This window comes from Phacochoerus africanus, chromosome 8, assembly GCF_016906955.1.
Source record: "Phacochoerus africanus isolate WHEZ1 chromosome 8, ROS_Pafr_v1, whole genome shotgun sequence".
Taxonomy (NCBI): domain Eukaryota; kingdom Metazoa; phylum Chordata; class Mammalia; order Artiodactyla; family Suidae; genus Phacochoerus; species Phacochoerus africanus.
Genome location: NC_062551.1, coordinates 96,372,743 through 96,395,737, shown reverse-complemented (window position 1 = coordinate 96,395,737; position 22,995 = coordinate 96,372,743). Strand labels below are relative to the sequence as shown.

At 43.3% G+C, this 22,995-nt stretch overlaps 1 protein-coding gene across 3 annotated transcripts in view; it reads right to left on the bottom strand.

Annotated features, from left to right (window-relative positions):
- The window catches only part of PTPN2 (protein tyrosine phosphatase non-receptor type 2), a 77,200-nt gene that overhangs the window by 34,484 nt on the left and 19,721 nt on the right, over positions 1 to 22,995 (bottom strand). For all 3 annotated transcript variants that reach the window (XM_047793613.1, XM_047793612.1, XM_047793614.1), the window contains exon 2: positions 20,929 to 21,019. In XM_047793613.1, the coding sequence (XP_047649569.1) occupies positions 20,929 to 21,019 (91 nt within the window). The remainder of the gene's footprint in view (positions 1 to 20,928; positions 21,020 to 22,995) is intronic.

Sequence of the window (22,995 nt, the reverse complement as noted above, 5' to 3'; positions counted from 1 at the left end):
TTTTCTCTTGTAAATCAAGTGCTAAACCAAAAGCGGCGCTGGAACTAAAGCCAGGTCCCCATAAGCACTAAGTGCCATGTGACAAGGGAACAGATGAGCATCAGACAGAGTGTCAACACTGCAGTTGAGAAAAAGCCACCTGCCACAGGATCCTTCACTGCCGACATAACCACCATGTCATTCTTGGCTGAAGGACACAGCTGGCTGGTCACCGCTCCACCCCGACACCTGTGCAATGTTCTGCTCATCTTACTGACACTCGTGAGCCAAGGTCATGCCCTGGAAAAGCAGGGACAGCAAGGCCACCACTGGGCCCGGCCCTGCCTTCATCACTGCGCACACCGTTCTCATGGGGAACCCACCTGTGACTTCCCTTCTCTGCTGGGTGCCAACCTCCCTGCACCCTCCATGGTCTGCTCCTGACCTTTACCACCTCCAACACTCAGCACACAAGTCCCACAAGCCGGACAAGAGGACAATATGACACTAAAAAGCTTTGTTCAAAGCTTTTTAAAAGAAAAGAATCCTATCAAGCAATGAACTTCACTGCCCCGGGAGCCAGGGAGCAGGCCAATGGGGAGGAGGAAGGCACACTTGGGCTGGGAGTGGGCAGGGGCCCCGAGGGCTGTGCAAGGCACCACAACCACCCCCAAGCACATGAGAGTTTCCAGGAGAGAAGAGCAGCAGGACAGTGGGCAGACTGGACAGAGGAGGATAACCCACCCACTGAGAGCTCAACCAGGGGTCCCTCAGAGGTAGAGGGGACCGAGTGGCCACCAAGCCTCTCCCAGAGCACATGTCACCAGGCTGGCTGCTTGGAGCACACAGTGGATTCAACCTTCTCCAAACAAGAGGTCAGCTGTCGGCAGACATCTGTCTCTCTCAGCCAATCATGATTTCAAGTTCCTAAACTTCACAGGACAGTTAGCTAACTAAATCCTGCTTACATATTCCCAAAATGACTCTACCCCCAGAGTCTCTGAGATGGAGAGAAGACCTGGAAAGTGTCCTCACAAAAGGGATAAAATGTGGAGTTCCTGATGTGGCACCAACAGGATCAGTGGCGTCCCTGGGGCGCTGGGACACAGGTTGAATTCCCAGCCCGGCACAGCAGGCTATGGATCTGGCGTAGGTAGTGACTGCAGCTCAGATCTGATCCCTGGTCTGGCCAGTATCTCATATCCCATATGCCAAGGGGCAGCCAAAAAGGGAAGAAAAAATAAAAGGGTAAAATTCATCACTGCCATGTGGAACATGGACACTGTTCCTCTTGGACAGCTTCTATAAAGTAAGACACACTGGCTTCAACGTAATACAGTCAGTGAGCATCTCACCATCTTCCTGGAAACTCTGAATCTCCTCTTCTAAGGGAGTCAGAGCCTAAAAAATTGAGGGGAGAGGCAGTTGGGGGAAGAAGTGTTACTTTCCTTACATCTACAAACACGTGGGGCACCACACAAACAATACAGACCAGGCATTTATTAGATACCCTCCCCATTCCAGGCACTTGGGACCTGTCCATACCCCAGGGAACACAGCTCTCAGAAAGGCGTGGACAAAAAGCAAAACAATGCAGCCAATGACACGTTTACAGTAATAACTCCTATGGGAAACAAGAGCAGAGTAAAGGAGATAAGCTGTCCTGGGGAGGGGCAGGTTAAGATTCTAAATGGGGTGGTCAGTGACACTGACATGCAGCAAAGACTTGGATGAGGTCAAGCACATGAATATCTGGGTTCAGAGTGTGCCATACACAGACAAGAGTGAATGCTTTACACAGGAGACTCGCCCACATGTCGGGGACACACGCCTGAGGCCCGAATCCTGAAAACAAAGGGAAGGGAGAGTTGAGAAATCCTGTTTGGATTCACCAGTCTCAATGCCCAAATTCAACAACCAGAGAAATCAGGTTTCCACTTCCATAATCTCCTAGTGCCAGTGCCACTGAGGCTGGCAAGAGCTCAAGTATTGTTTACACAATGAATTCCAGAAAACATTCATATTCAGATGGTGAAGCTGTGGCAGAATGGTTCTCGAATGATATATCGCTATTAAGCCACCATAAACGCCAGCAGATGAAGCCATGTTAACTGACTTTAGGAATGAAGTAATTTGGCCAAAGCAAAGAACTCAGAAAGCTTCAGGACTTACCAACACAGATAACTGAGGTTCTGTGAGGCAGATGAAAGCAGGCGTGGACTCTGGCGTCTGCTCTGGCCCTGCAGCTGCAGGCGTGGCTGGGATGTCCACGGGCAGAACAGCCTGCTACTGGAGATGCATCCCCTGGTCAGCACCACTGGTGCTCTGGGGCCTCATTCTCACCATGAAATGAGACGGCTGGCCTACCCAGCCTTTTTCCACTGTCTACTGCCCGACCCCCACTCAGATCTCAAAGTGTCAAGTATAGAGCCCTCGAAACGTCCTTTTTTGTCTGAAACATTTACATGAACTTGAAGTTCCCTAGTGGCTCAGTGGATTAAGGATCCAGCATTGTCAATGCTTTGGGTCAGATCACTGCCATGACTCAGGTTAGCTTCCACAGGCCACGGCATAGCTGGAAGGAAAAAAAAAAGGAGTTCCCATTGTGGCTCCGCCAAAATGAATCTGACTAGTATCCATGAGGACACAGGCTGGATCCCTGGCCTCATTCAGTGGGTTAAAGGATCCAGCATTGCCATGAGCTGAGGTATAGGTAGCAGACACGGCTTGGATCCTGTGTTGCTGCGGCTGTGGTGTAGGCCAGCAGCTGTAGCTCTGATTTAATCCCTAGCTTGGGAACCTCTATACACCACAGGTGTGGGCTAAAAGACAAAAACAAAAACAAACAAACAAAAAACCCCCAACTGTATAGGAGGTTAAAGATTCTACTTGTCTATGTACCTGTACTTTGTTGTTGTCATTATTCTTGGCTACAGTGAGCAATGCCTGACATGGGATCTCAGTTCCCAGACCAGGGACGAAACTCCGGCCACAGCGATGAAAGCAACAGACACGGGGAACTGCCTGTGCACCTGTATTTTAACATGTAAACTAGTCCTCCCCCTGAAGCCCGTTCTGAGTACAACTGCCGAGTGTAACTGACATCCTGGTGGATGTGCCAGGCTTCTTTCTTGACCCAATGCCCCATCACAGCTCAGACAGCAGAGCTCCCCCAGCAATGCGGCTGCTACCCTAGGGACAAGGCTGTGACCCACTCAGCCTGGGAGTAGTGGCAGCACCAGGGCCTTCTTTGTTCAGGCTAAGCTTGTGGTGGCTAGGGACCCTGACAAGCTCACCATGCCCCCACTGCCTCACACAGTGCCTTGCCCAGCACCCAGTTCAGGAAGGCCAGCAGATTCAGAAACCTAGAAAACTCTGGTCTAACCCACAGACACAGCCCCGCCTCCAGTTTTGCTGGAATCATTTGTGTGGTGAAAATAGTTCACACAGCTTTATCACATGTGTAGATTGATGCTTCCACCACAAGGTCCCCAGGGGCCACCCCTTCTATTCTCGCCCTTCCCACCCCACCCGCTAATCTGCCGGCTTCCCATCAGCATGACTTCGAGACTTCAAGAACACTGCAAGGTCAGAAGCACACAGCAGGGAGCCTTGGGAGTCTGGCCATCTGGCTCAGCCCAAGTCCTGTGTGGCCCATCCAAGTTGCTGCGTGGCACGTGTGCTACTCCATAGGATGAACACAGCCACAGATGGTTAACCACCAACTCACTAAAGGACATCTGGGTTGTTCCAATTTGGGGCTCTTACAATTAAAGCTGCTCTGAATACCCATGTACGCATTTCTGTGTGGACATAAGGCTGCAATTCTGAGATACACATCTAGGAGGACAGTGATCAGGTCCTATAAGGCAAGTAGATGTTTACCTTTTAAAGAAACTGCTTGTGCTATTTTCCCAAGTGGCCACATGGTTTTACACCTTCATCAGCCTTGGGGATCCTGTATCCTCAAAGTACCGGGGCCTCAGCTGCTCTAGTAGGTATGGTGACCTCTCACCACCATGGTTTTCATTTGCTTTTCCCTAAGGAAAAGCATGCATGTACTTATCTGTCATCTATGTTCATTACGTTTTTCCCATTACCGAATTGGATTGTTAGGGTTTTTTACTGTTGTATTTTCAGAGTTCTGTACACATTCCACATATGAGTTCTCTGTGGTTTATGCTTTCTCCCAGTCTGTCCTCATCTATCCATCCTCCTAACAGGGTCATTCGCAGAGCACAAGTTTTTAATTTTGGTTGAGTCCAATTTGTTAATATTTTCCTTTTGTGGATTGCGCTTCTCGTGTCATGTTAAAAACTCTTCAGTCAACATCAAAAATGAAGATAGACTCATAGGCCAAGGTCCTAATTATTAACAAGGACACTTTTAAGTAAATGAGCTGTCATACAATGGATTTTGAAAATGTTACGCAGATTCAGTTTTTAAACTTTCGATGGGATGAGGAAATGTTAGCAAATATGTACATAACAGTTACCATAAAATTTGTTATACCTATACTTATTCTGAATACTAATATACAACAGTCTTGGATTGGTTTGTTTTTGGCCACACCCAAGGCATATGGAAATTCCCAGGCTAGGGACTGAATCTGAGCCGCAGCTACAATCTACACCACAGCTACAGCAACACTGGATCTTTAGCCCACTGCACCGGGCTGGGGATTGAACCTGGGCCTCCACAGTGACCTGAGCTGCTGTAGTCAGATTCTTAACCCATTGCACCATGGCAGGAACTCCTTATACAAGAGTTTTTACCTAAGTCTTACTATGACAAGCACATCCTTGTCATGTATATATCTGTCTTCATAAATTGATTTACTGTCGTACAATTCGGAAATTATCAAAATGTTTGATAATTATTGGTCTGTGCATCTTTGGGATTATCTGTGAAGAAAACTGTATCATCTACAATCCTCATGAATTCTTCCATGATTCTCCATGCCATGGTGGCGTACTGACCCTCTGCCTTAATCTAGATGGCACAGTGCCAACCCCAACCAACAGCAGGAGCTGGAAGTGATGGGTGATGCCTAAGGAGAGATGACTGGATGCAGTGTGGCACTTGGGGCAAGTCCAGATCACATGCAGGGGCCCCGTACAGGCGTTTCAGCCAATGGCCCACAACTGGGGAGGGACAAGACAACCCGGCACAGCCACCACCTGAACCATGCTGCTCAGCAGATGTGGGCAAGGTTGCCTGAGTCTAACAGGGCCCTGATTCGAGACAGCATGAGGGACTTCTGCAGCATGGGTGGCTTGTCAGCCAGCAGCAGATCCAGTGGCAGCTTTGCTTCCTCCCCCCAGTCTGCATGCCCTCATCCCTTCCCTTCCTGCCCTCTTCCTGCAGAGGTAGGACCCAGCACCCTGAAAGGTGGACGTGGTACTTGTGGGCACCCTGCCTTGGCCTCGACTTTTAAAAACTGTTTGCAACATGTTAAGAGTGATGTGATTGCAGGTGTCATTTAGATATCTGACGTGAGGTTATAAAAGTTCCCTACTGGAAGGCAGGGGATTAAGATGGTGGAATAGAAGGACTGGAACTCAACTGCTCTCCTAAAAACAACAAAATTTACAACCAAATACTGAGCAATCTTCAACCAAATGGACTGGAAACTTTCAAAAAGATATCCTATTCTAGAAGACAAAGAGGAGGCCACATCAATAGGTAGGAGGAGCGATTACACGATATAAGCAACCCCATACCATTCGGGTGGGAAGCCCCAGAGACTGGAAAGTAACTGTATCACAGAGACTCACCTACAGGAGCGAGAATTCTGAGCCCCACATCAAACTCCCATGCATGGGGGTCTGGCACTGGGAGAAGGAGCCTCCAGAGCATCTGGCATTGAAGGCCAGCGGGGCTTGGGTGCAGGAGCTCCATGGGACTGGGGGAAAGGGAGACTCCATTCTTTTTTTTTTTTTTTTGTCTTTTGTCTGTTGTTGTTGTTGTTGCTATTTCTTGGGCCGCTCCCGCGGCATATGGAGATTCCCAGGCTAGGGGTTGAATCGGAGCTGTAGCCACCGGCCTACGCCAGATCCACAGCAACGCGGGATCCGAGCCGCGTCTGCAACCTACACCACAGCTCACGGCAACGCCGGATCGTTAACCCACTGAGCAAGGGCAGGGACCAAACCCACAACCTCATGGTTCCTAGTCGGATTCGTTAACCACTGCGCCACGACGGGAACTCCGAGACTCCATTCTTAAAAGGCAAACACAGACTTTCACGTGCCCTGGGTCCCAAGGCAAAGCAAAGTCTCCATAGGAATCTGGGTCAAACCAGACTGCAGTTCTTGGAGAACCTCTTGGGAAAAACAGGGGTGAAGGTAGCTTATTGTGGGGGAAGGACATTGGAAGCAAAGCTCTTGGGAATATTCATCAGCATGTGTCCCTCTGGAGGTGGCCATTTGGGGAAAATCTGGCCCCACCCATCAGTGCTGAGAAGCTCCAGGCCAAACAACAATCCAGGTGGGACCACAGCCCCACCCATCAGTAAACAGGCTGCCTAAAGACACCCAGGCACACAGCCACCTCTAATCTCACCCAGAGACAGAGCCCCACCCACCAGAGGGATAAGAATCAGCCCCATCTAGCAGTGGGTAGGCATCAGTCCCTCCCATCAGGGAGCCTACAGCAAGCCTCCCCTACCAACTTCAGCCACAAGAGGGGCAGACACCAGAAGTAAGACAGGCTATAACTCTATTATCTGTAAAAAAGGTCACCACAACAAAAACCTATAAAAATGAAAAGACAGAGAACTATAACTCAGATGAGGGAGAAAGAAAAAACCCCAGAAAAACAGCTAAGTGATCTGGAGATTATCAGCCTCCAGGAAAGAGACTTTAGACTGGTGATGCTGAAGATGATGCAATACATTGGAAATAAACAGGAGGCAAGATGGATAACTTACTGGAAACACTGAGCAAAGAGATACAAGATATAAAACTTAAGCAAGAAGAGATGCAAAATACAATAACTGAAATAAAAAATTCATTAGAAGCAGCCAGTGGCAGAATACAGGAGGCAGAAGAACGAATAAGCGAGGTAGAGGACAGATTAGTGGAAATTACGAATGTGGAAAAAGAGAAAAAAATTGAAAACAAATGAAGAGAGTTTCAGAGAACTGTGGGACAACGTTAAACACACCACATCCATATTGTAGAGGTGCCAGAAGAAGAAGAGAGAGAGAAAGGGACAGAAAAAATATTTGAAGAGATAATGCCAAAAACTTCCTAAACAGGGAAGAGGAACTACTCACTCAAATCCAGGAAGCACATGAGTACCATATAAAATAAACCCAAGGAGGAAGACCCTGAGACACATATTAATCAGACTGACCAAAACTAAAGACAAAGACAAAATATTAAAAGCAGCTAAGGAAAAGAAACAAATAACATAAGGGGAACCCCAGTAAGGTTATTGGCAGATTTTTCAGCACCAACTCTGCAGGCCAGAAGGGAGTGGCATGATATACTTAACATAATGAAAGGAAAAACCTCCAACCAAGAGCACATTACCCAACAAGGCTCTCATTCAGATTTGAAGGAGAAATCAAAAGCTTCACAGATAAGCAAAAGCTAAGAGAATTCAGCAACACTAAACCAGCTTTACGACAAATACTAAAGGAACTTCTCTACGCAAAAAAGAAAAGGCCACAACCAGAAACAAAAATACCGCAAATGACAAGGCTCCCCAGTAAAGGCATATATACAGTAAAGATAGGAAATCATCCATGCACAATTATGCCACCCAAGTCAGAAATCATGAGAAGGGGGGGGGGGGTACAATGCAGGACACTAGAGATGCACTTGCAATTAAGAGACCAACAACTTAAAACAATCTCATATATATAGAGACTCATATCAAAACTTCAGAATAACTACAAACCAAAAATCTACAATTGATACACAAATAAGAAAAATAAACTCAAATACAACACTAAAGATAGTCCTCAAACAACAAGAGGAGAGAACAAGAGAAGGGAAAAAAAACCAGCAACAAAAACAAATCCAAAGCAATTAATAAAATGGCAGTAAGAACATACATATCAATAATTACATTAAATGTTAATGGACTAAATGCCCAACCAAAAGACATAGACTGGCTGAATGGTTACAAAAACAAGACCCATATATATGCTGTCTTCAAGAGACCCATTTCAGTTCTAGGGACACATACAAATTGAAAGTGACCGGATGGAAGAGAACACTCCATGCAAACGGGAATCAAAAGAAAGCTGGAGTAGCAACATGCATATCAGACAAAATATACCTTAAAATAAGAATATTATATGAGACAAGGAAGGTCACCACATAATGATCAAAGGATCAATCCAAGAAGATATGACAATTTTATATATGTACGCACCCACAATAGGTTCACCACAATATATAAAGCAACTGCTAACAAACTTAAAAGGACAAATCGACAATAACACAATAATAGTGAGGGACTTTAACACCACACTTACAGCACTGGACAGATCATCCACACAGAAAATCAGTAAGGAGACACAGGCCCTGAATGAAGCATTAGACCAGATGGACTTAATAGGTATTTATAGGACATTCCATCCAAAAGCAACAGAATACACATTCTTCTCAAGTGAAAATGGAACATTCTCCAAGATTAATCACAGCCTGGGCTACAAATCCAGCCTCGGTAACTTTAAGAAAGTGGAAATCATATCAAGCATCTTTTCCAACCACAACGCTATATGACTGGAAATCAACAAGAAAAAAAACTGCAAAAAGCACAAACACGTAGAGACTAAACAAACATGCTATTAAACAACCAATGGATCACTGAAGAAAACAAAGAGGAAATTTAAAAATACCTAGAACCAATGACAACAAAGATGTGACACTCCAAATCCTATGGGATGCAGCAAAAGCAGTTCTAAGAGGGAAGTTTATAGCAATACAAAGCCCACCTCAGGAAACAAGAAAAAGCTCAAATAAACAAGCTAACTTTACATCTAAAGCAACTAGAGAGAGAAGAACAGACAAGACCTAAAGTTAGCAGAAGGAAAGAAATCATAAAGATCAGAGCAGAAATCAATGAAATAGAAACAAAGAAAACCATAGAAAAGATCAATGAAACTAAAAGATAGTTCCTTGAAAAGATCAACAAAATTGATAAACCCTTAGCCAGGCTTATCAAGAAAAAGATGGAGGACTCAAATCAATAAAATCAGAAATGAAAAAGGAAAAACAACAATGGACATCACAGAAATACAAAGGATCATAAGAGACTACTACATACAACTATTTGCCAATAAATGGACAACCTAGAAGAAATGGACAAATTCTTAGAAATGTATAATCTTACAAAACTGAACCAAGACGAAATAGAAAAGATGAACGGACCAATCACAAGTACTGAAATTGAAACTGTGATTAAAAATCTTCCAACAAACAAAAGTTCAGGACCAGATGGCTTCACAGGTGAATTCTATCAAACATTTAGAGAAGAGCTAACACCTATCCTTCTGAAACTATTCCAGAAATTTCACTGATAAACATCAATGCAAAAATCCTCAACCAAATACTAGCAAACCGAACCCAACAATACATTAAAAGGATTGTACATCATGATCAAGTGGTATTTATCCCAGGGATGCAAGGGTTCTTCAATATCCGCAAATCCATCAGTGTGATACACCACATCAACAAACTGAAGAATAAAATCCATATGATCCTCTCAATAGATGCAGAGAAAAAGCCTTTGACAAAATCCAACACCCATTTCTGATAAAAACCCTTCAGAAAGTAGGCATAGAGGGAACCTACCTCAACATAATAAAGGCCATATATGACAAACTCACAGCTAACATCATTCTCAATGGTGAAAAGCTGAAAGAGTTCCTGCTGAGATCAGGAACAAGACAAGGATGTCCACTCTCGCCACTACTATTCAGCATAATTTTGGAAGTCCTAGCCACAGCAATGAGAGAAGTAAAAAAATAAAAGGAATCCAAATTGGAAAGGAAGAAGTAAACTATCATTATTTGCAGATGACATGATACTGTAAGTACAGAATCCTAAAGACTCTACCAGAAAACTGTTAGAGCTCATCCATGAATTTGGCAAAGTTCGCAGGATACAAAATGAATACACAGAAATGGACTGAATTTCTATACACTAACAATGAAAGATCAAAGAGCAATCCTATTTACGATCACATCCAAAAGACTAAAATACCTAGGAGTAAACCTACCTAAAGAGACAAAAGACCTGTACTCTGAAAACTATAAGACACTGATGAAAGAAATCAAAGATGACACAAACAGACGGAAAGACACACCATACTCTTGGACTGGAAGAGTTAATATTACCAAAGTGGCTATACTACCTAAGGCAATATACAGATTCAATTCAATGCCTATCAAATTACCAAGGACATTTTTCACAGAACTCAAACAAATTATTTTAAAGTTTGTTTGGAAGCACAAAAGACTCAGAATAGCCAAAAACATCCTGAAAACGAAAAATGGAGCTGGAGGAATCAGGTTCCTGGACTTCAGACTATACTACAAAGCAACAATCATCAAAATCGCATGGTACTGGCACCAAGACAGAAATATAGATGAGTGGAACAGGATAGAAAGCCCAGAATTAAACCCACACACCTACAACCAACTAATCTATGACAAAGGAGGCAAGAATACACAATGGAGAAAAGACAGCCTGTTCAATAAGTGATGCTGGGAAAACTGGACAGCTACATGTAAAAGAATGAAATTAGAACACTCCCTAACACCATACACAAAAATAAACTCAAAGTGGATTAAAGACCTAGATATAAGACCAGAGACTATAAAACTCTTAGAGGAAAACATAGGCCAAACACTCTCTGACATAAACAACAGCAACATCTTCTCAGATCCACCTCTTAGAGTCATGACAGTAAAAACAGAAATAAACAAATGGGACCTAATTAAACTTAGCAGTTTCTGCACAGCAAAGGAAACCCTAAACAACACCAAAAGACAACCCACAGAAGATCTTTGCAAATGAATCGATTGACAAGGGATTAATCTCCAACATTTATAAACACCTTCTGCAGCTCAATACCAAAAAGACAAACAACCACATCAAAAAATGGGCAGAAGGAGTTCCTGTCGTGGCACAGTGGTTAACGAATCCGACTAGGAACCATGAGGTTGAGGGTTCGGTCCCTACCCTTGCTCAGTGGGTTAACGATCCGGAGTTGCCGTGAGCTGTGGTGTAGGTTGCAGACGCGGCTTGGATCCCGAGTTGCTGTGGCTCTGGCGTAGGCCGGTGGCTACAGCTCCGATTCGACCCCTAGCCTGGGAACCTCCATATGCCGCAGGAGCGGCCCAAGAAATGGCAAAAAGACAAAAAAAAAAAAAAAGGGTAGAAGATCTAAACAGACAATTCTCCAAAGAAGACATACAGATGGCCAAAAAACACATGAAAACATGTTCAACATCACTCATTATTAGAAAAATGCAAATCAAAACCACTGTGAGGTACCACCTTACACCAGCCAGAATGGCCATCATCAAAAAGTCTACAAACAATAAGTGCTGGAGAGGGTGTGGAGAAGAGGGAACCCTATCACACTGTTGGTGGGAATGTAAATTGGTGCAACCACTGTGGAAAACAGTATGGAGATGCCTCAGAAAACTAAAAATAGAACTACCACTTGATCCAGCAATCCCACTCCTGGGCATCTAACCAGAGAAAACCATGACTCGCAAAGACGTGTACTCCGATGTTCATTGCAGCACTATTTGCAATAGCCAAGACATGGAAACAACCTAGATGTTCATCGACAGAGTGGTGGATCAAGAAGATGTGGTACATATACACAATAGAATATTACTTAGCCATTAAAAGGAAGGAAATACTGGCAGTTTTAGCAACATGGAGGGACCTAGAAATTATCATGCTAAATGAAGTCAGCCAATCAATGAGACACCAACATCAAATGCTATCATTGACATGTGGAATCTGAAAAACGGTCAGAATGAACTTCTTTGCAGAACAGATGCTGACTCGCAGACTTTGAAAAACTTATGCTCTCCAAATGAGACAGGCTGGGGGTGGGGGGATGAGCTGGGGGTGTGGGATGGAAATCCTAAAAAATTGGATTGTAATGATCATTGTACAACTATAAATGTAATAAATTCATTGAGTAATAAAAAAATAAAATAAAAATAAAGCAGTCCTGATGGGGAAAAAAAAAGTTGCCTTCTGTTTTAGTTTGCTATGAGGTTTTTGGGGTTTTTTTTTTGCCATTTCTTGGGCCGCTTCCGCGGCATATGGAAGTTCCCAGGCTAGGGGTCTAATCGGAGCTATAGCTGCCAGCCTACACCAGAGCCACAGCAACGCAGAATCCGAGCCAAGTCTGCAATCTACACCACAGCTCATGGCATCACCAGATCGTTAACCCACTGAGCAAGGGCAGGGATCGAACCCTCAACCTCATGGTTCCTAGTTGGATTCGTTAACCACTGCGCCACGACAGGAACTCCGAGTTTTGTTTTTAATCAGCAGCAAGAATTGACTTTAGCTGTTTTGGGGGGTTTTTTTTGTTTTTGTTTTCTTTTGTTTTGTTTTGTCTTTCTAGGGCCACAGGTGCAGCACATGAAAGTTTCCAGGATAGGGTCAAATTGGGCTGCAGGCAGTGGCCACAGCCACAGCCACATAGGATCTGAGCCGAATCTGCAACCTGTACCACAGCTCATGGCAACACCAGATCCTTAACCCACTGAGCGGGGCCAGGCATCAAATCCATGTCCTCATGGCTACTAGTCAGGTTTATTACCGCTGAGCCACAATGGGAACTCCAACAATTGGCTTTAAGTAATCTTTCTGCATCTACTGAGATATTCACATGAATTTTTCTCCCTTACCTTGTCACTGTGATGAATTACACAGATAAGACTGTCTGATGCTGATCCACCCTCACATTCCAAAAACACACTTAGTACAGACCCTGCTGTCTTTAGGATTTTTACATCTCTATTGACAACGGAGCTGTGCTTGTAACTTTTATTTCTCTTACTAAATTTTTCTGGTTTGGGTATCACAGTCATCTAATAGCCTCAAAAAAGGAGTTGGGGGATCATTCCCTTTTTCTGTTCTCCGGGAGAGCTTGTATTACTATCAGCAAGGCTTATAAAACCACAAGTTCCATTATTTTCTTAGTGGAAATAGAGTTCACCCAACACAGTACTTATTAATTTATTTAGCTGTGACAGGCTACTTAGACTGTACTTTTTTTTTTTTTTTTTGGTCTTTTTAGGGCCGCATCCACTGCATTTGGAGGTTCCCAGGCTAGGGGTCGAATCCAAGCTGTAGCTGCCGGCCTACTCCACAGCCACCGCAACGCCAGATCCAAGCCAACACCAGATCCGAGCCGCCATCTGCAACCTACACCACAGCTCATGGCAATACCAGATCCTTAACCCAATGAGCAAGGCCAGGGATGGAACCCACAACCTCATGGTTCCTAGTTGGATTCATTTCCACTGTGCCACAGCGGGAACTCCTCTCCTGCTTTTATATTTGTATCATATCCTTTCTGCTTTTTGGGGTTACTTTTATTCTAAATTGGACACTTACCACTTCAATTTTCAATCTTTTGCTTTAATACAAACATTTAAGACAGTATTTTTTTTTGCAGTACTGTTTTTGTTACTTTATGCAAGTTGTGACGTATATTTCTTTACCTATTATTCACTCTTGAGTTTAAGTTTCCATTATGATGTGTTCTTAACTCACGAATTAGTTAGAAATCTTTAAACCTCCAAATTTATGGGAATTTTAATCTTCTCATTAATAATCCATAATTTAATTGCATTACAGTCAAAGAACATGGCCTGTAAGACAACAATCCTTAAATTGTGAAAATTTACTTTATAGCCTAGTCGATGGTCCATTTGTTAAATACTCCATCTAAGTCCTAGACGGATGTGCATTCTCTAACTGTTGGACATAAAGTTGCATATAATTTTCTTATGAAATTAAGCTTAACTGTGTGGTACAAGTCTTCTACTTCCTTACTAATATTGTACCTTATTAAGAAGTCCATGAAGGAGTGCCTGTCATGGACTAGGAACGAATCTGACTAGGAACCATGAGGTTGGGGGTTCCATCCCTGGCCTTGCTCAGTGGATCGAGGATCTGGCGTTGCCCTGAGCTGTAGTGTGGGTTGCAGACGTGGCTTGGATCCCTCATTGCTGTGGTTCTGGCATAAGCCGGTGGCTACGGCTCCAATTAGACCCCTAGCCTGGGAATCTCCACATGCCACAGGAACGGCCCTAGAAAAGGCAAAAAGACAAAAAAAAAAAAAAAAGTCCATGAATATTGGAGTTCCCTTCGTGGCTCAGCGGAAACAAATCTGACTAGGATCCATGAAGATGCTGGTTCGATCTCTGGGCTCGATCAGCAGGTTAAGGATCTGGCGTTGCCGAGAGCTGTGGCGTAGGTTGCAAACTCAGCTCGGATCCCATGTTGCTGTGGCTGTGGCGTAGGTAGGCCGGCAGCTGCAGCTCCGATTAGACCCCTAGCCTGGGAACCTCCACCTGCTGTGGGTGTGGGCCTTAGAAAAAAAAAAGCAAAAAAAAAAAGTCGATGAATATAGAATTATCCATTTCTTTCTGTAATTCCACTCCTCTTTGCTTACTATATATAGCCTGAGACTGTTTTATTAGGTGAACACAAGTGCCGCAGCTGATAGTGGCTGTGCATTCGGACAAGCTATGCCATTTGCTGAAGTCTGAAGTCTTTTGCTTTTTAGGGCCACAACCTCGGCATGTGGAGGTTCCCAGGCTAGGGGTCTAATCGGAGCTGCAGCTGCCGGTCTACGTATTCCACAGCCACAGCAACACCAGATCTGAGCCGCAACTGCGACCTACACCACAGCTCACAGCAACACCAGATCCTTAACCCAGTAAGAGAAGCCCGCAACCTCATGGCTCCTAGTCGGATTGTTTCCGCTGCACCATGAGGGGAACTCCTACTGAGGTCTTTTTAGGAGGTGAGGAACACAGAAAACGTTTTCCTCACTTCCTCACCATTTAGCAACTTACTTCAAATTGTTTATTTAGAATCTTTTTGGTTTTTTACTTATTTATTTATTATCTTTTTAGGGGTGCAACCGAGGCACACATAAGTTCCAGGGCTAGGGGTCAAATAGGAGCTGCAGCTACCAGCCTACCCCACAGCAACAGAAACTCGGGATCTGAGCCGCATCCATGACCCCACATCACAGCTCATAGCAACGCAGGATCCTGAACCCACTGAGTGAGACCAGGGATCAAATCCACATTCTCATGGATACTAGTCAGGTATCCTCTCTGGTGAGAGGAACTGAGAATCTTTTTGTTTAGATGGTCCCAACTAACATGCTACACAAGCTGAATCAGAAGTCTGTGTGTTCGTTACTTTAAAAGCTGACAGACAAACCTTAAAGACATTATTCTATGTGACATAAGCCAATCACAAAAAAACAATGCATAATTCTAAAGTACTCAAGCTCAGAAACAGTAAGTAGAATGGTGATTTCCAGAGGCTGGAGAGAAGGGGAAATGGGGAGAGTCTGTTTCAGGAGAAGAGCTTCAGTGTCACAAGATGAAAATATCTGTCGAACAACAATGTGCAGAGTTTAGAATACTGTAATGTACACCTAAATGTTAAAAGGGTAAATTTATGGTATATGTTTTCACAACAAAAACAAAACAAAAAACTACTCTTTCATGACCAGTGAAGGGAAGGCTAGTATCTCCTTTTAGATCAGAGAGTAAACTGGGACTTCTATGAGCAAAAGCAAACAGGAAGATTTCACCATCTGGCAGCAGTCTCTAATGGTATAAACACAATTCTCAGGGTGATTACCAAACCCATCTGCTCCTCCCAGCCCACCACTTTCTGGCCCATCTTTTCTGCAGTCATCTCATGGTTAACTGAGACAAATGAGGCATTTTTGGTCAAGGCAATTACACAAAGACTGTGGACTTCTTAACATTCTTTCTATTCCAAAATACCCCTCTTGGAACACATACCTCACATTTATACCTCTAAATGTAGTTTCAAGCCAGTATATAAGAATCATGTAAGGAGATACATTTCCAGGAGTTCCCTCATGGCATAGTGTATTAAGGATCTGACACTGTCACTACAGAGGCTCAGGTCACTGCTGTGGTGCAGATCTGATTTCTGGCCAGGGAACTTCTACATGCCTTCAGCTCCCCCACCAAAAATTTCCAGATTTGCTGAATTAAAATCTAGGAAGATCTGGGACTTAAAAAAAAAAATCCTTCGGCTTGCTCTTTTCAGCTTTGCACTTTTATTTCCTATATGAATGTGAGCAACTTTTTACATGAAAAATAATTGCTGGTTTAAAATAGACCTTTCTTTTTTTTTTTTTTTTGGCTTTTTAGGGCCACCTCCCACACCCCCAGCATATGGAAGTTCCCAGGCTAGGGGTCAAATTGGAGCTACAGCTGTAGGCCAACACCACAGCCACAGCAACACCAGATCCTTAATTCACTGAGTGAGGCCAGGGATCAAACCTGCATCTTCACGGATACTAGTTGAGTTCATTACCACTGAGCCACAATAGGAACTCTTAAGATAGACCATGTTGGCAAAATTAAAAAAAAAAAAAATAACATTATCTTAAAAGCCACCCTGACTCCTTAGGCAGAGGTAAGGGCCTCCTCTTAGCCCCCCACCACTGTGCTTCTCTGGGTACATCTCGTGCCTGCAGTAGACGTCATTAGAGGTCAGGGTGCGTGGACCCACAGTTCTCTCTGTGCACAGCAAAGGGAGACACAGAGCTGGTCTTCAACACAAGTTTTCCGAACCAAGCCAATGACTGTTCAGTACTATGTGTAGAAATGACACAAGGACTACCAATCAGGAAAAATGACCAGCATCACCTCGGGAGCTTTTGAAAAATACATATTCCTAGGAGTACCCACTGTGGCACAGCAGGTTAAGGATCTGGCACTGTCTCTGAGGTGGCGCAGGTTTGATCCCCAGCCCACAGTGGCTTAAGGATCTGCCTTAAGGTTAAGGTTGCTGCAGCTGTGGTATAGGTTGCAGCTGTGGCCCAGATTCGATCCCTGGCCTGGGAACTTACATATGCACGGATACAGCCAAAAAAAGAAAAAGGAGAAAAAACAACATGAACAACAAAAAGCCACATTCCTAAATATCCCATGCTCTTGGACTGGAGGAACTGTCAGAATGACTAGACTGCCCAAGGCAATCTACAGATGTAATGCAATCCCAACCAAATTACACATGGCATTTTCATATAACTAGAACAAATAATCCTAAAATTCATATTCTAGGTCCATAAAAGAATTGCCAGAGCAATCCTGAGGGGGAAAAAACCAAGCAGAAGGCATAACTCTCCCAGATTTCAGGCAATACTACAAAGCTACAAAAATCAGGACAGTGTGGTATTGGCAAAAAAACAGACAAATCAATGGAACAGAGAGCTCAGAAAGAAATCCACATACTTGTGGTCGATGAATCTTTGACAAAGGAGGCAAAAATATACAATGGAGAAAAGAAAGTCTCTTCAACAAGTGGTGATGGGAAAGCTGAACAGCTAAATGTAAATTGATAAAACTAAAACACTCCCTCACATCATGCACAAAAATGAACTCAAAATAGCTTAAAGACTTAAATATATGACACTGTAAAACTCCTGGGAGAGAACATAGGCAAAACATTGTTTGACATAAAATGCGCCAAAGTTTTATTAGGTCAGCCTACCAAGGCAATAGAAATAAAAGCAAAAATAGGAGTTCTTGTCATGGCTCAGCAGTTAATGAACCCGACTAGTATTCATGATGTTTCAGGTTCGATCACTGGCCTCGCTCAGTGGGTTAAGGATCCATCATTGCCGTGAGCTGTGGTGTAGGTTGCAGACACGGCTCGGATCCTGCACTGCTGTGGCTCTGGTGTAGGCCAGTGGCTACAGCCCCAATTAGACCCCTAGTCTGGGAACCTCCATATGCCTTGGGTTCGGTCCTAGAAAAGACAGGGAGAAAAAAACAAAAAGAAAAAAAGAAAAAAGAAATAAAACCAAAAATAAGCTAATGGGATCTAATCAAACTTAAAGGCTTTTGCACAGCAAAGGAAACTATAAACAAAATAAAAAAACAACTTATGGACTGGGAAAAAATATATGCAAACAATATGACAAAGACTTAATTTCCAATATATTCAGACAGTTCATACAACTCAACAACAAAAAAACAAATAGCCCAATGAAAAAATGGGCAGAAGACCTAAATAGTTACATTTTTCCAAAGAAAACATAGAGGTGGCCAACAGGCACATGAAAAGATGTTCAACATCACTAATTATGAGAGAAATGCAAATCAAAACCACAATGAGGAGTTCCCGTGGTGGCTCAGTGGTTAACGAATCCGACTAGGAACCTTGAGGTTGCGGGTTCGATCTCTGGCCTCATTCAGTGGGTTAAGAATCTGGTATTGCTGTGAGCGATGGTGCAGGTCGCAGATATGCCTCAGATCTGGCGTTGCTGTGGCTGTGACGTAGGCCAGTGGCTACAGCTCTGATTAGACCCCTAGCCTGGGAACCTCCATATGCCTTGGGTTCAGCCCTAGAAAAGACAAAAAGACAAAAAAAAAACCAAAAAACCCTACAATGAGGTTCCATCTCACAGGAGGCAGAATGCCATCATTAAAAAGTCAACAAGTGGAGTTCTCCATCATGGCTCAGTGGTAACAAATCCAACCAGTAGCCATGAGGATTCAGATTCAATCCCTGGCCTTGTTTAGTGTGTTAGGGGATCCAGCATTGCTGTGAGCTGTGGTGTAGGTCACAGACTCGGCTTGGATCTAGCATTGCTGTGGCTGTGACATAGGCCAGCAGCTACAGCTCCGATTTGACCCCTAGCCTGGCAACGTCTATATGCCAAGGGTGCAGCTCTAAAAAAAAAAAAAGTTAACAAATAATAAATGCTGGAAAGGGTGTAGACAAAAGGGGACCCTTCTATGCTAATAGAAGGAATGTAAACTGGTGCAGCCATGACAGAGAACAGTAAGGAGGTGCCTTAAAACACTAGGAGTTCTCTTGTTCCACTCCTTGGCATATATCCAGAAAGGATGAAAACTCTAATTTGAAAGATACATGCCCTCAATGTTCATAGCAGTACTATTTGCAAAAGCCAAGACATGGAAGCAACTTAAGTGTCCATAGACAGAGAAATAGATAAAGAAAATGTGGGACATAAATACAATGGAATATTACCCAGCCATAAAAAAAAATGAATAATGCCATTTGCAGTACATGGATGGACCTAGAAATTGCCACACTAAGTGAAGAAAGTCAAATATCATATGATATCACTTGTATGTAAAATCTAAAATTGACACAAATGAACTTATCTATGTAACAGAAACAGACTCACAGACATAGAGGACAGATCTGTGGTTGCCAGGGAGGTGGGGAGGAGATGGGCAGACTGGGAGTTTGGGATTAGCAGATGTAAACTAGTATACATAGGATGGATAAACAACAAGGTCCTACTGTATAACCCAGGGAAATATACTCAATATCCTGTGATAAACCATAATGGAAAGAATACAGGCAGTTCCCATGTGGCACAGCAAGTTAAAGATCTGGCATTGCTGCAGCGGTGGCACAGGTGGTAACGGCATGTGACCTGGGAACTTCTACATGCCATGGGCACAGCGGGGGGAAAAAAAAAAAGAGGAGAAAGTTCCTGTTGTGGCTCAGTGAGTTAAGAACCTGACTAGTATCCATGAGGATGCAGGTTTGATTACTGACCTTAGTGGATTAAGGATCCACTGTTGCCACAATCTTTGGGGTAGGTTGCAGATGTGGCTCAGATCAGGTGTTGCTGTGGCTGTGGTGTAGGCACAGCTACAGCTCTGATCCAACCCATAGCCTGGGAATGTCCATATGCCACAGGCACAGCAATTAAAGAAGAAAAAAGAAGAGTATGAAATATATATGTGCGTATAACTGAATCACTCTGCTGTATAGCAGAAATTAACACAACATGGTAAACCAGCTATACATTAAAAAAAAAAATTCCCTGGTTCATCTGGATTTAATGAGTCACCTCCTCCTCTTATGAGAGCAACACCCATGGGAAATTGATCATTGAAATGATAGCTGAAGGAAGAGGACTTCTTTTTTTAAAATCATGTTGTTTTTAAATCATGGGATCTTTTTCCTTTATACATTTGTCTTAAAATTTTTCTACAGTGAGTACACACTACTTTTGCAATTTGGGGAAGGAAAAATTACACCAATAAATACTTTAAATAATACCAATAAAGTCCATGGAATAACATGAAAATAAGTATACATAAATGAATTCACGATATATATATATTTTTTTTTTTGCCTTTTAGGGCCGCACTTGCGGCATATGGAGGTTCCCAGGCTAGGGGTCGAATCGGAGCTGTAGCCGCCGGCCTACGCCACAGCCACAGCAACTTGGAATCCAAGCTGCATCTGCGACCTATACCACAGCTCACAGCAACGCCAGATCCTTAACCCTCTGAACAAGGCCAGGGATCGAACCTACAACCTCATGGTTCCTAGCTGGATTCCTTAACCACTGAGCCACGACGAAACTCCTATAATTATTTTAAAAAGAGAAAAATCAGTATAAGAAAAAAGGTTGGTAGGAAAAACATCAAAATAATGGTGGCTATGTTGAAGGATGTAATAATTATGGACAACTTTCCTTCCTACTATTTAGGCCTTAAAATTTTTCTTTAAAGAACATGTACCATATTAATATGAAAAAAATCACTGTATTTATCAACCCTGACCCTACACTTTTTCAATCATGCCCTGCCTCCTACAACAAACCAACACACACACACACACATACACACACACACACACACACACACACCCCACAAGTACTTACATGGGCTTACATCTCTGTATCTGTTCCGATTTCTGTTTTCTGGAAACTTGGCCACTCTATGAGGATAGTCGTGGGACTCACTGCGAATTTCCTTAAAAGAACAAAAATATGTTTTAATATTTCTCTTGTATTTTATATAGCAAAACAGATGCTTTCCCAGTCCGTATAAATAGCTATGGTTCAGCACTTAAGATACACCAAGTACTATGCAAAATATGTCATCTACATGACCTTATTCAATTCTGACAATGCCAGTGGGAAGGAATATCTGCCCCATTTTTGTATGACAGGCTTTCAGGGGTGAAATAATCTATCAAAGGTCACAAAGCTAGTAAGTGTGAGTCCTCAGTACCGAACCAAGATCCTTCAAGAAGGCAGGCTCTCCCTGCATATACTTTTACTGCCATGCTGTATTCCACATCTACAAGCAATAAACACTGTATGGAACAATTAATGCAATGGAGGGGGGGTGGAGGGATGCGCTGGGGTTGTGGGATGGAAATCCTATAAAAGTGGATTGTGATGATCATTGTACAACTACAAATGTAACAAATTCATTGAGTAATTAAAAAAAAAAAAAGCAGTGGAAGAAGCCATGATTACATCATACTCACTGAGCCGCTCTGCAACCTACACCACAGCTCACAGCAACGCCAGATCCTTAATCCACTGAGCAAGGCCAGGAATCGAACCCGAAACCTCATGGTTCCTAGTCAGATTTGTTAACCACTGCACCATGATGGGAACTCAGTGGGTTAAGGTTCCGGCGTTGCCATGAGCTGTGGTGTAGGTCACAGATGGGGCTTGGATCCTGCGTTGCTGTGGCTCTGGTGTAGGCCAGCGGCTACAGCTCCAATTCAACCCCTAGCCTGGGAACCTCCACATGCCGAGGGAGCGGCCCTAGAAAAGGGAAAAAGACCAAAAAAAAGAAAAAAAAAGTCTACAAACAGTAAGTGCTGGAGAGGGTGTGGAGAAGAGGGAACCCTATCACACTGTTGGTGGGAATGTAAATTGGTGCAACCACTGTGGAAAACAGTATGGAGATGCCTCAGAAAACTAAAAATAGAATTACCATTTGATCTAGCAATCCCACTGCTGGGCGTCCATCCAGAGAAAACCATGACTTGAAAAGATACACGTACTCCAATGTTCACTGCAGCACTCTACACAATAGCTAAGACATGGAAAAAACTAAATGTCCTTCGACAGAGGAGTGGATAAAGATGTGGTACATATACACTGGAATATTACTCAGCCATTAAAAGGAAAGAAATAACAGCCTTTACAGCAACATCGATAGACCAAGACATTATCATGCTAAGTGAAGTCAGTCAGACAGCAAGACACCAACATCATATGCTATCACATACATGTGGAATCTAAAAAAAAGACACAATGAACTTCTTTGCAGCACAGGTACTGACACACAGACTTTGAAAAACTTATGGTTTCCAAAGGAGACAGGTTGGGGGGTGGGGGAATGCACTGGGGGTTTGGGATAGAAATGCTATAAAATTTGGTTGTGATGATCATTGTACAACTATAAATGCAATAAAATTCACTGAATAATTTTTTAAAAAGAAAAAAAATTATTCCTAGAGGAGTTCCCATTGTGGCGCAGCAGAAACAATTCGGACGAGGAACTATGAGTTTACGGGTTCAATCCCTGGCCTCGTTCAGAGGGTTAAGGATCTGGCGTTGCTGTGGCTGTGGCATAGGCCGGCAGCTGTAGCTTTGATTGGACCCCTAGCCTGGGAACCTCCATATGCCACGGGTGTGGCCCTAAAAAGCAACAATAACAACAACAAAAAAATTTATTCCTAGACCCAAAGATGCTCATTTTAGGACCTTATGGTTCTCGGTACTTCACCACAGAAGAAGCTGGTGAAGGTGTGCCTGCACTAGGCATCCAGCTACTTGGTGTATCCATCATGACAGTTTTTCTCCCAAATGAAACATTATTCCAATAATTCATGTAAAAACAGAAACACACAGAGAGAGAATGCATTAACAGTGAAAATTAATTTGGGATTTTGCTCATACTACCACATGTGGGAAAACCGTATT